The 13927-nt window shown below is 41.8% G+C and overlaps 1 protein-coding gene across 1 annotated transcript; it reads right to left on the bottom strand.

The window, feature by feature from the left end:
• Positions 1 to 281: 281 nt before the first annotated feature.
• Positions 282 to 13725, bottom strand: LOC139643076 (spectrin beta chain, non-erythrocytic 1; the record flags this gene model as incomplete). Its single annotated transcript, XM_071518231.1, has 6 exons — positions 13581 to 13725; positions 12769 to 12920; positions 11304 to 11477; positions 1669 to 1760; positions 963 to 1043; positions 282 to 397 (listed from the first exon to the last, which is right to left on the bottom strand). Coding segments are annotated over exons 1-6 (760 nt in total), but the record flags the coding sequence as incomplete, so codon positions are not given.
• Between the last annotated feature and the right edge of the window lie 202 nt (positions 13726 to 13927).

The following is a 13927-nucleotide window of genomic DNA, read 5'->3' on the forward strand; positions in this document are numbered from 1 at the left end:
GGTTATGGTTCAGGAAAGGCTTTGGTCTTGGTTAACTAAGGAAAACAGTAGAAATGTCCTTCGTACAAGCAGTGTATTGAATCCCGGTCACCGGTATTGAAGACAAACGTATTCGTCCATCTACCACCCCGACCACAACACCCTTACTGTCCACTGTGCTACCTCAATGTGACATAAAATTTGCGTATTTGTGTGAGATCAGGTTGCATTGTACAGTACGTGATGACATTTGACTCAAACTGACTGCAAAAAAACCCCGAAAAACCCGTTCACCGTCTCACCTTCGGGGTCCAGGAGTTTGGTGAGGCCGAGGTTCTGCTCGGCGATGTTGAAGGCTTGCTGGAGGTTGTGTGTGGCATTGGACCGCGTCAGCTTGTGGAACTCTATCAAGTCGGGTCTGGAGGGCAGAAAGGGATGAAACAGTTACTGCCTCTCTCTCCAAGTGTGTGTGTGTGTGTGTGTGTGTGTGTGTTTGTCCTCAAGCTGCAGTTGTTTGGAGTAAAGTGTGCCTGCATATGTGTGTCGTTGTGTACTTATGTGTAACAGTTTGGATTTGGATGCTAAAGTCACAATGAAATGAAAAATGACACTTTGTTAGATAATTCTCCATATCATAACACACACATATTCACCAATAAATGCCAGAGAATTCACAAATTATTTATTTATTTTAAAAATGTATAATCTTTTTATGTTCTTGTGTTACTGCCTGGAAAACGGCATACTTTTACTGATTACTCCATCATATAAAACCTGCTACTTTACAACTTTAAAAATGACACGAATTACAACATGTTACGGAGGCAAATTTTTGGTAGTTCACCCTCTGAAAACACTTTTCCTGAGAATTTATTCATTCTTAAGAATCCAAAGTTTGTGACAGCTCAAGATTATGCAAAAGCGAAGGAAGTTTGAATGTCTGTGTGTGTGTGTGTGTGTGTGTGAGTGTGCATATGCCCTACCTGTGTCTGTGTATGAGGGCGTTGAAGGCCAGACCGTCTCTCCAGCAGGTGGTGAAGTTCTGGATGTTGACCTCAGGATACCTGCAGCACAGCAGGGAGAGTTTTAGTGTCCCATGATGCTCTGAATGCTGTTTCAGAGGCTGTTCCACCCTGACAAGAACATATTCCTGGGGGAAACGCTGAATTCTTTGTATTGTTTGGGCAAAGAAATGGTCAAATTTAAAGATATTGAATATCAGTATCAGTATTTGCATTAACATACTGTACGTTCTTGAAGTGTTTGACTTGGAAATAAGCTTTTTAGCTTTGGGTTCCAAGAATTGCTGGTGTAAACAAACATTTTATAGATTGAAAATATGTGTAAAATGCATGTTTAGCTGTCACATGTATTCAGTCATTGCATAAAAGCTTGGTCGATCAGTCTGAGAGTGGAAAACATGTTTTGTAACTAAAAATGTAAACGGAGCCAGTAGAGGCCTCAGGGTTTCAACAAGGAGAACCAACAACGCAATTATCAACTGGGACTTGGTGTGAAACTTTATTGATCCCCGGAGGGAAATTCGTCACTTCGTCACCCTCCTCCCTCCACAGAGGTCAGAGGTCAGACGTCAGCTACAGAGCAGCAGCCCAGGAGCTGGTAGGGGTTCAGTGTTTTGCTCAGCGACACTTCAGCAGGGCAGAGGCTTAAAGTTTGATCTGTTTTTACCCTGCAGTCTTCATCTGGCACCAGAGCAGCAGGGCATCCTTGGCAGAGCGGGTTTCTCTGTTGTCCTCCGTCTCTATCTTGATCACCTGGATCTGAAAACACAAACACACACACACACACACACAAAAATATTAGTTCAACCTTTGCGGGAGAGACCATGTGGTGCAGTTCCTCTCAGACTCAGGTATAAACCTCACTGCACAGCCGAGCTCCTGGCTCCGCTGCAGTGCTTTCTTCTTCTCTGGAGCATTAGGCTACATTTACATTTCAGGCACTTAGCTGACACTCTTATCCAGAGTGCTTACAATGAGTGAGCAGATAGGGGATCAGTGTCTTGTTTAAAGGCATTTTGACAGGACACACGGCTGCTGATGGACACAAATGAGCTGTTGTGAGGATTCAACCTGGGCCATTCTGGACCAGACAGTCTCTCTAACCATGAGGCCAAATTTTTATATTTTGAACATGATTTGGACTGGTAACTTGCTACATTTCAAATTAAACAAACCTTCCACATTAATATGAGAGGAACATTGGGCTTTTAGTTGGGTTTGGGATCACAAACCTCTCAGGCAGGGTTCAGATTTAGAAAGAAGTCTTCCGTTTGTGTCTATGCCAGGCTGGGCTCAATGCATTTTAGGGCGCTTCCCTGGGCGCTTTAAGTTGAACATGTCTCAACTTACATTGATGTCAGACAGAAAAAGAAAGCAGTAGCGGCTGGAGGGAAGTATACATTTCCCAGTAAGTAACGTTAACTTTAACTATCCTCCGTACAGAATGGGCTCCTCATCCTCTTCTTCAGGCGCAAGCAGAGCTATCGGTAACTTCCTCTTGTCCATTTTTATTTTCAACAATGTTATCCCCCTTTTTTCTTTTACTTCAGGTTAGCTAGTAACCAATCAGCTTTAGTCATGGTGCCTTCAAACACTTTCAAGTGGTGATGCTCTGCTTAGCTGGTGCTTAAAGCCACAGATTTTGTGAAATAAAACGCCTTTGTATGCAAAACTGACTATGGACGTGAAGCTATACTGTGGTGTTAAGTATTGATGTTGATGCTCTTTATTCATAACAACGGTAGCATGGAATCTAAGCCTACAAAAGTTTCAGAAACACACATTCGTTTTGCTGTGAGTAAGATCTACGTAGATCTATAAACCTGAAAGTGTCTCATCTGACATTTAACATTTGCATTGTAGGCATTAATCTGACGCTCTTATCTAGAGCAACCAGCTCTCTCTACTGAGTGCAACAGAAGAATAAGCTTCATTTCCAGGATCACCAGCATTACAATGGTCTGAGTCACTTCGCCCTGACAATCTTCCCGCGACCCTCCAGTGATCATGTAATGGAGAAGTGCCGGTAAGAGAGATGAAGAGTAATAAGAGCTAAGGAGAGCGGCACACTGTGTGCTTGTTGAGTGCAATATGCAGAGCCATGACATCATCAGCGTGCTGCCTGATAATAGGTGACAGTGACAGCCATTCAACCAATCACATCACAGTGACATGATCCAAGGTAATTGGGGACATGACACCCTGGAATCAGCTGTTACCCGCGTCGTTAGGCACAATATTACGCACACGCACGCACACGCACACACACACACACACACACACACACACACAATACAAATCCGTACATACACGGACAAGATGAACGTGTGCATGCACATACACACATGAACACAGACACAAACACACACATCCACCGACAGACAGCAAATGAGGTTAAGAGTTCTGTTAAAATCCTGTCTCTCTTAATCCTGGGAGTCTTGGACAGTTTTGTACATTGATTCTTTGTTTCAAAGCAAACTGGAGAAATAGACTTAGAAATAAAACCTCCATTGTTGTTGTTCAACACTGATTTGTAGGCTATAGATCCACACAGAGAGGTTGGGCTGAGTGGGAAATAAAAGCCAGTAGGATGCTCACTTTATTCATAGATTTCAATCCAAACCATATATTTTAAGATTAGATTGACAAAATTTTAAGCATCTATTATGGATTTTGTCTGTCATGATGTAAATTGTGTCAGCTATAACACATTTCTAGGGAAGCCCATTGAGGACATACTGTATATTCATACATCAGGATAACACATTTTAGAGATAATTTTCTCATTATCTCGAGATAACAAAATGTGTTATCTTAAGATAATGACATAAATAACTCGATATCTCGAGAAAACAAAGACAATTTACTCGTTATCACAGGAAAACGACGTAAATAAAATGTATGAATATACAGTATGTCTTCAATGGGCTTCCTTTACTGTCAACAAATCAGAAAATGGTAAGAAATGACAACTTGGCCGTGTGTATTGATGTTTACAATCTGCTTATGACACAGATTCTCAACGTGGGGTCCAGGGACCACCAGGGGTCCTTGACGGGGTTCCAGGGGGTCCCCAGCCAATTGATAAATTGTTAAACTTCACCATTTACCATGTTAAACACCACCATTTACAAGAAGTTGACACGATGAGAGAATGTAGAAGAATGACTGTTTTGATCATAGTTTCTCTGTTATCTCTCTACCTACAATACAGATAGTCATGGAATTCTGGACAAAATCATATCTGACAATAAAAACATTCTCAGATTTGGGTCCGAGAGACAAAATCTCATCAAATGGGGGTGCAAGGCTCTAATGTGGACTAAATTAGGGGTCCTTGATATGAAAAAGGTTGAGAATCACGGGCTTACAATGAAGTTGCAGCCCCTTTTGCACAATCCACATCTCAACTGTCTCAAAGCTTAAAAATCCTTCTCTTCATCTACATCTCCTCCTCTGAGATCAATATAGATTTAATAATGCAAATCAATAAGGCACAATGGCTTTTACCTGGATTCACCTCATCAATGTACATTGTACAATGTACTGTACTGAATCTATATCTATCTTATAAAATATATAGATTAATGTGTCTCAATTCAGATTCATCTTTAACGAGTGTAAACTGTAAGTGAGCTGGCAGTGTGTTAGGTAAGCACACAGCAAACGTACGCGCACACACACACACACACACACACACACACACACACACACACACACACACACACAGCACAATACAAGGACACTCAGCCAACCAAATAGCACACCGTAATCGAAGTCACTGCAAATAATAACCGTCTGTGTTATTATTTGTGCATGGCTCTGTAAGTACAGTAGGATTACCTCTTCCTTTGCCTGTCATTCCTTTTCTCCCTTCTTTCCTTTCTTTCTTTCTCTCTCTCTCTCTCTTTCCTTCTCTCTCTCTCTCTCTCTCCTTGCATGTGCAGCTACTGCAGTGGCTTGGCCCTACCTGCTGACTGGGCAAAGCAAACTCTCACTTTCACAACAGAGAGAGGGAGGATGGGAGGGAGGGAGGGGAAAGAGGTGGAGACGGAGAGAAAAAGTGCAAGGAAGGAAAGATCGGACCAGAAGGCACTCGGACAGCAGAAACCTTTGCCAACGCGGAACAATTTGTCCAACTTGCTGTTACACCCAAAGGCATCATTCTTATCACTTAAATTTTACGTTAAATTGATTTATTGACCCTGCAAACATACTGTTAGGATTTAGAATCAAGTATCTAACTGTTAGTTTCATAGTTATGGCAAAAAAAACCTGATTATTGTCTAATGGTGGTAATCCCATATCCAGATCACTGCCAAAATCTAATCAATTGTTCCTTGGCCCGAGGCCTACCTGTCCACCAGATTTCATGGAAATCCGTTGATAGGTTTTTGGGATATCCTGCTGACAGACAGACAGACAGACAAACTAACAGGGGCGAAAACATAATACATAACATAACGTCTTAGTGAAGGTAATAAAGAGGAGTGTGTGAATACAGTCTATAATGTGATATTTATTACAGTCCATAGGTACAGCATCATCTGTTTTCCACTATATGCGAGATCCTGTTGTCTATGTAGGTTTCTGTGTGTGTTAATATGTAGCCTGGGCCTACTATGTAATGTTTTGTGCAATACTAGCAGCCAGGTTTCATGAAATGTCATGAAATGGGCATGATGTCTTAAGATGCAAATAACGTGCTGCGTGCATGAAAAGTGAGAGAAATCCATTTCCCCACCATGAAAGGATTACATGGAGGAGACACGGCTGGAAGTGGGAAGTGGTTTGACATTGAAATAGTGCAGTGGGAACGTGTGGAAGTCGGGGAAGTTAAATACATTTAACTATAACTCTGAAACCCAGGTTCAATTCCCAACTCGTGAGAAGTGGTTTTCTACTGTGAGTGAAACAGTTGAAACATGACCAAAACCTTAACCCTAACCTCAACCAAAGTTATTTCAGTTGCCTAAACTTAACCGTTAGCTAAACATTTCAAGTGACGAACATTTGAAAATGGTGTGTACAATTCGTGCTATTATCACATAGGCTAATCCTTTAATGGTACGTAACCTGCGTTTCAGAGTTTGTGCTCATTTCACGAAACCTTGTGAGACTGTCTGGTCGGATAATTACAGTATACTTGGTGATTACAGTAATTTCTGATTCAGTTTTTAACGTGACTTGTTTGCTATGCTGCTTGATGTTTGTCATTATGCTATATATCCCCATCAACCCATCTTCTCTACAGCCCATCTGAATTTTTACTTTCTTTTTTGTATCTTATATTTTGTCCGGTCGTCTTGCCCTCAAAAGGCTGTTTGCTTTTTGCCAGGTTGTCACTGTAAATAAGGATTTGTTCTTAACTGACCTGCCAGTTTAGATAATGGGGAATAAAAAAGGTGCGAGGAAAGGTTGACATGATAATAATAAACAGTGGGAATGGCAGTAGCCTAAAGGATGAAGAAGCCAGCTTGTGAACGGAAGGTCGGCGGTTCAGATCCTCTGACCGTCGGGGAAAATGTGGACTCAGAAAGAGAATGATTAAGTATACTGTTGGTTAAACCTCAGAAACTGCTCTCACTATCACACTCTCTCTCACTATCACTCTTTTACCAGGGAAAGTTGGCTGAGCACACTTCAACTACTGCTGGAAGTCTCAATTCTATATTCGCTCTTCTTCCTCTTGTCCAAAACACATAGTGGAGGATAAACCAACCTAACCCACCTTTTTATGTGCAGAGCTGCAGAGGTTTCCAACTTTTTTAGATTGACTTGAATGTTTATGATGCAAATTCGCAGTACACATCATATAAGTTCATAAGGATAGGGTCTTTTAAGGGAAAGGGCATAAATGAATGCTCTTCAGAAACTTAGATTTTTGTTTATAATGGTGGATGTTTGCCTTATGATGATCACCGACTGAAGGTCATACCCAAACCCTTTTTTATTTACCGCTACATCACTGCTTATGTCCCATTACTATCCATCTTCTTTCCCTCTTTCCTGACTTCTCTCTTAATCACTGTGTCTCACACACACACACACACACACACACTTCTGAACACCAGCCTCCTCTACCACTCTCCTTCTTCAGCACATGCAAAATTGACGAGTCCATCGACTGGTGGCTCTGGGAGCAGGAGAGCGGGACTGCAGCCAAGCTCACAGCTAATGGCGGCAAAGCATTCAGCTAACACTACTGCACTGTACTATACTGCACTGTACTGTACTGTACTGTACTGCACTGTACTGTACTGTACTGCACTGTACTGTACTGTACTGTATCAACTGGCTAACCCAAGGCTAACCTCATCACTCTGCAACAGCACCAAGCTAGCCGACTGAACTGTAGCACGCTAACTAGCATGTTATTCTGATACACATCTTTGTACTACAGTATGGGAATGAATATTCTTCCTGCCTTTATGGAACAGACCAGATTCAAAACTGGGTCTCCACAATTGAGAAATCCAGTAGCCTACCTGTGAGTGAGGATTTTTCCAAGAGAGCCTACTATAGCTTTATGGCATGTAGCATGTTGCTTTGATAAAATGCCAAAGAGGACCTTTCCCAGAGCGCCTATACTGAAGATAAAATACTAAAGAGGACTTTTCCAAGAGCCTGCTGAACTGTCCAGCATGCTAACTAACTAGCATGTTACTCTGATAAAATAATAAAGAGGACTTTTCCCAGAGAGCCTTAACTGCCTAGCGTGCTAACATGTTACTCTGAAATACTAGGACTTTTCCCAAAGAGCCTCTCTGAACTGTCTAGCATGCTAACTAGCTAACTACTTATTCCAATACACATCTTTGTACTACAGTAGCCTAGTGTGGGAATTACTGTAATACCATTTTCTATTTTTTAGACCAGATTCAAAACTGGGTCTCCAGATTTGAGAAATTGAGAAATCAAGTAGCCTACCTCCGTGTGAGGATTTTTCCAAAAGTCTACTTAATTGTCTAACATGCTAACTAGCATTTTACTATGAAAATACTAAAGAGGACTTTTCCCAGAATGTCTACTGAACTGTCTAGCATGATAACTAGTACTCTGATAAAATGCTAAAGAGGATTTTTCTGTGCCCATACTGAAGATATAATACAAAAAAGGACTTTCCCAAGAGAGCCTGCTGAACCGTCTAGCATGCTAACTTGTATGTTACTCTGATAAAATGCAAAGGAGGACTTTTCCCAGAGCACCTGCTGAACTGTCTGGCATGCTAGCTAATATAAAATGCTAAAAACATACAAAAGATAAAATACTAAAAAGAACATTTGCACCTGCTGAACTGTCCAGCATGCTAACTAACATATTACTTTGAAAATACTAAATAAAAGAGGACTTTTCCAAGAGAGTCTACTAGCAATAACTAACATGTTACTCTAATGGCACAGCATTTACTGTCCCGAGGGAAATTCAGTTTGCAAGGACAGCACAGTGGACAATACAACACATATTTTACAACATTCACAGTTAAATTATCAGTCCGGTGAACCTTGCCAATTTAGAAGATTGCTCCGTTGCCTGCAAGCTAACATGCTAAACAACAGCCTTATTCCAGCTTTATTCCACTTAACATACTACCATTGCTTCAACAAAGGACCGGCTAATTCTGCTAGCAGAGCTGTTAAATGTGCTTTGTGGTGGGTAGCTCAGCCATAGCATGACAATACCGAGTCCCCAGAGACGGCTATTAGGCGACTCTGCACCGTGAATGTTACAGAAGGGCCCGAATAATGCCAGACAAGCGTTTCGTGCCGAGGCCGCGCTGTAGCACTGGAGCGTAATGAAGAAGAGCCGTGGGCTGCTGCTGTACTTACATGGCTGGGACAGATCCTGTATCACTGCTGCTAAGGCCTGGAGAGAGTGTGTGTGTGTGTGTGTGTGTGTGTGAGACAGTTTGTGAGATAGTATGTGTGTGTATGTCAGCATATGAGTATATATGTGCAGGCCTGAGAGAGAGGAATCAATAGACAGATAGATAGACAGACAAACAGATAGACAGACACAGATAGATAGATAGATAGATAGATAGATAGATAGATAGATAGATAGATAGATAGATAGATAGATAGACAGAAAGACAGACAGACAGGTAGATAGATAGATAGACAGACAGACAGACAGATAGATAGACAGACAGATAGATAGATAGATAGATAGATAGATAGATAGATAGATAGATAGATAAGACTGAGAGACAGAGTGTATGTGTGAGAGAGCAGTGCGTACAAGAGAGCGAGTGCAGGTAGGAGGACACGCCACGGCAGAGTTTCTGCATGTATGTGTGTGTGTGTGTGTGTGTGTGTGTGTGTGTGCCTGCGTCCTTGCTGAAGATCAGACTAGAAAGCGACCGCCACCGCTAGGCCGCTGAGCCCTGAGTGACATTCAAGCCTTATCCACCGAACACCGCCGTCGCCGTCGCACACTGATGATGCGGCAGCTGTGACAGCCTCCCCAGACAGAACCGCCGGCAGCTCATCAGCTGCATGAGGAGCCGCCGCTGAAAACACGAATGCCGGCTTCTCGTTGTATTTATGGAAAAGATCAGGATCAAACATTCAAAAATCAGTCCACAAGGATTTCTCTCTTGGCACTGGATACTCTAATTCAGTGAATCTCAACCTTTTTCATATCAAGGACCCCTCATTTAGTCCACATTAGAGCCACAGACCCCCATTGGATGAGAATTTGTCTCTCGGACCCAAATCTGAGAATATCTTTATTGTTAGATATGATTTTGTCCAGAATCTCATGACTGTACTGTAGGTAGAGAGATAACAGAGAAACTGTGATCAGAACAGTCATTCTTCTACAATCTCTAATTGTGTTAACTTCTTGTAAATGAAATAATGCTGAAGTTTCACAATTCATCAGTTTGCTGGGGACCCCCTGGAACCCCCTCAAGGACCCCTGGTGGTCCCCGGACCCCACGTTGAGAACAACTGCTCTAATTAGCTAGAGATGCACCAAGACAATACTTCTATCTGATATCAGATCAATACCAGGTCAAAACAGAGTATTGGTATTAGAGAATTTCCCCAATGCTGATAAAGAAAACTGATACCAAAAGCCATGTGCAACATTTCAGAAATCAGAGCAAAACAACATGATTATCTGCACTGCAAATGATGATGAAAAACAAATTAAATCACAATGATTTTTGTCCAGTGGCCCCACACTAATGGATTAAGTCTATGATGGGTTGTTCAGTAAAAAATAATGGATGAAATTCGTATTTGACTTCTGCCAACTCCATTACCATTTGAACCATTCTTATAAATAGTAAACAAATGAGCAAAGAGTTTACTACCCGAAAAGGCTGGTCTAGCCAATTCCTTTAACGTGAAACACCAAATCTCAACAGAGACAACAAAGAATACAAATTCGGAGCAAAAGCCCCATTTCAGTGTTCAGCGACATCATCACTGGCGTTTCTCGTTGATAAACCGATTAAATCACTGCTGTTGAGCACTGAATGTGTGTTAGTGAACTACAAAGACCATCATTCATCACACCTATGACACAGGACGCGGTGTCAGTCAACAGACGGCACTCCTCTGTTCCTCCTGAACAGGTAAAGCTTGAAACACAACACGACAAGAAGGTAACCCATTTGTAATTAGCTTCCTGTAATGTACTTGTTTCACTAAAGCAGCAATACCCAGATGGGAGCAGGGTCTGAATTTACCACCTGTCCGTTAAAACTTGTCTTTGGCAAATAAATCAAGTAGAGTCACAAGCCACACTGGCCGCTTTGTGTGACGCTAACATTTGAATGCCTCTGTTATATACAGTCTTTGATCTCAGACTGTTCTCAGAGTTTGTCCCTGCTGACCACCGTACACTCTCTCTGACCATGAGCCAATCAAATCAAAGCAAAACAATGGCTCAGTATCAAACAGGCTTTGACAGGCTTGGCTTTTATGGCTCCACACAAAGCTGTATCGTCCAAATTTCTGCAAAACTATAATTATTTCTATGAAAAATGTATATTTATTATTTTTGGCAGGTAAATATTTTGGGTTTAAAGACTGATTTTGGACACTGGATGGAAGTATATCAGTCAACTAATGTTGCATTAGCAAGTTAGCTAATGCTAGCCTCATTAGCTTGTAGTAGAGTAAGAGACTTTAGTGCCATTATGTGTCTTCTCAAGTGCCAAAGAAAAAGGCATCAGGTCAAAGTTTTTAACACTTGGCCATGACTCAACTAGAAATGACACTCTAGTGTAGAATATTGTACAAAGGTTTCCAAAAATCCTGATTTATCCAAACGTGTGTGTGTGTTTACCTGGAAGCGTAGGATGATGGTCCACATGAGGCCCAGGGTGAGGCGGTGGTTTCCGTCAACAATGTCATGGGAGCCGACGTTCTCCAGGTGGACCCTCTGCTCCTTGAGGAACTGGAGAGCCTTGTCAACGTTCTCCAGACAGTGGATCCGCATGCGGCCCCGTGTTGGTCTCGGCTGGCGGGGGAGGAGTACTTTATTTAACACCAGATCATTTGAATGACTCTGACAGATAGAGGAATACTAAAGCCTTTATCATTAAAGGTGCTATATAACAAACCAGTCCATCAGTGGTCAGCCTGCCAGCCTCTATCAGCCTCTACTCTGCATCCTCCATTGTTTCTCCACCTGGTGGATCTGGAGGGAAATCTGCTGGATCGCTTTACGGCACAAAACAGGAAGAGGTTCTGTTCTTCCAGAGCAAACGGAGCTAAAGCTTTCAGAGTTTCTGGCAGCAGATGGTGGAAGGAGGGAAAGACTGATGGAAAAATCACTTCCAACATGTTGATCCTCTTCAGGAAAGTGAAAGAGAAAACTAACGTATAAAAGGAAAGACTCTAGGGAGGGAAGTAGCAACATTGTCTGTGTGACAGGAAGCAACAGGGTTCATGGGAAATGTCTTAATTTGGAGAAACACTAGCACTAACATAATACCACTGGTGCGAGATAGAGGCTACTCATCTTCTCAACCATGGTCTCATTGGTTTGTTGCAGAGGTATGACCTCAAGTCATGAGGCACAAGTCTCAAGTCAAGTCCCAAGTCTAAATGTAGATTACCAAGTCAAGTTCAAGTCAAGTCCATGTCATTAATGTCAAGTCTCAAGTCTAAATGTAGAACAGCAAGTAAAGTCAGAACAAATCAAGAGTCCAGTATCAGTTTAATATCTTAAAGAAAACAAAATATCTAGGACTTTTCAATGCAATGTGGTTTTAATATGATAAAAACTTGGTAAGAGCATCATGAGTTTTTTCTATGATCAGTTTCAACTCAAATAAATTAAATCATTCCATCCAAATTCAGAAAACAGAATTTAAATTCAGTCGTCTGCTGGAACAAATCTCATCACTTTCAATCTAAGTCATTTACACAAACACAAGATCTCAAGTCAAGACTTTAGAAACCTTTTCAAGTCATCAGAGCAGTCAAGTCAAAGTCAAGTCCCAAGTCACCAGAACCCAAGTCAAGTCTCAAGTCTTCTCTTCATGCATCAAGTCAAGTCTCAAGTAATTAAAATTGTGAGTCTGACTCAAGTCCAAGTCATGTGACTCGAGTCCCCACTTCTGGTTTGTGGCAATTATAACAAGGTATCACAATTAATTTGACATGATATATTGCTGTTTTAAAACCTTAAACTCCTCCTCATTGCACCTTCAGCCTTCACACAACAAACAATTTCAGATATTTAGGCAGCATAGTGTATTTGTGCTGTTATGTATGTGTCTGTGAGAGTGTGTGTGTGTACCCACCAGCAGCTCTCCACTGAGGACCTCCAGCAGCCTGGTGAGCATGTATCCATCCCTCAGGTCGTTGTACAGGTCGGCGATGCGACAGGACACCCGGGCCAGGTGGGAGTTGACCCACTTGGTGAAGGTCTTCTTCTGCACCGCATCTCGCTCATCTGGAGCACAAGAAGAAAAGAAACTTTACAACTTTACATCAAAACAACAGCAGAGACGGGATTTGGAACGAGTTCATAAGAGTTTTAAATCATTGTAAAAGATGAAGATAGCTTTAATGGGACGGTTGTGCTTGTTAAAAACGACAGAATAAGATCAGAAAAAAACATCTATATCTCTAAAATGAGACTGCATTCATAATTAGTCTCCTGTTGTGTCCTCCCATATACAGCAACTCACATCCCATTGTTTTTTTAATAAGAAATTAGTATTCTCTCTTTGTGAAGAGGCACTCCCGTTCCAGTAAAATCACTTTTAAAACTGGAAATACCAGTTGATTTTGGGGGATTTTGGAGGATTTTGGGGGTCTAAGAGAAGGCTAATAAGCCATCAATAGAAGTGGTAAAAATACAATTGTAACTATTATTTCCTTGCATGACTTTGAAAACAATGCTGGTTTGTTCAAAAGGCTTTGAAAAAGTCATGGAAGGAAACTTTGAAAGATGAGATATGTCAATACTAAAGGTCAAAACAACAGCAAATTGATAATGGCTTGGATTTTCTAGTGTTAACACAGCTATGGTCTTGCTGCAGGTGTGTTTGTGTGGCTATATTCCTGTGAGTGTGTGTGTGAGTGTGTGTGTGTGTGTGTGACCTCTGACCTGCCAGGGCCTTGATGCGGGAGCATTCGAACAGCTTGGCGCTGGTGCACTCCGTCTCCCAGAGGCCTGAGCTGATTGGCCGGTTGTTGTTGTTGAGCTGGCGCTGGGCTTCCGCGTTGTCCAGGTCTGGGGAGGCATTGGCCATCGCGCCCGACACCCTGCAACACACACACACACACACACATATGCAGGTCACACACACACACACGTATACAAGAGCTCAGACACAGGCACATGCAGTTTTCTGGCATGACAAATGGTCACATTTAAAGATATTGAATATTGGCACAAGCTTCAATCCCAAATATATCTTTAACAGCTTTCAAAAACCCATTTTGGTTGAACCC

Source organism: Centroberyx affinis, unplaced genomic scaffold (genome assembly GCF_046629955.1).
Source record: "Centroberyx affinis isolate AG114_WGS23_722 - 3 ecotype Tasmania unplaced genomic scaffold, CSIRO-AGI_Caff_v1 ptg000559l_1, whole genome shotgun sequence".
Lineage (NCBI taxonomy): Eukaryota > Metazoa > Chordata > Actinopteri > Beryciformes > Berycidae > Centroberyx > Centroberyx affinis.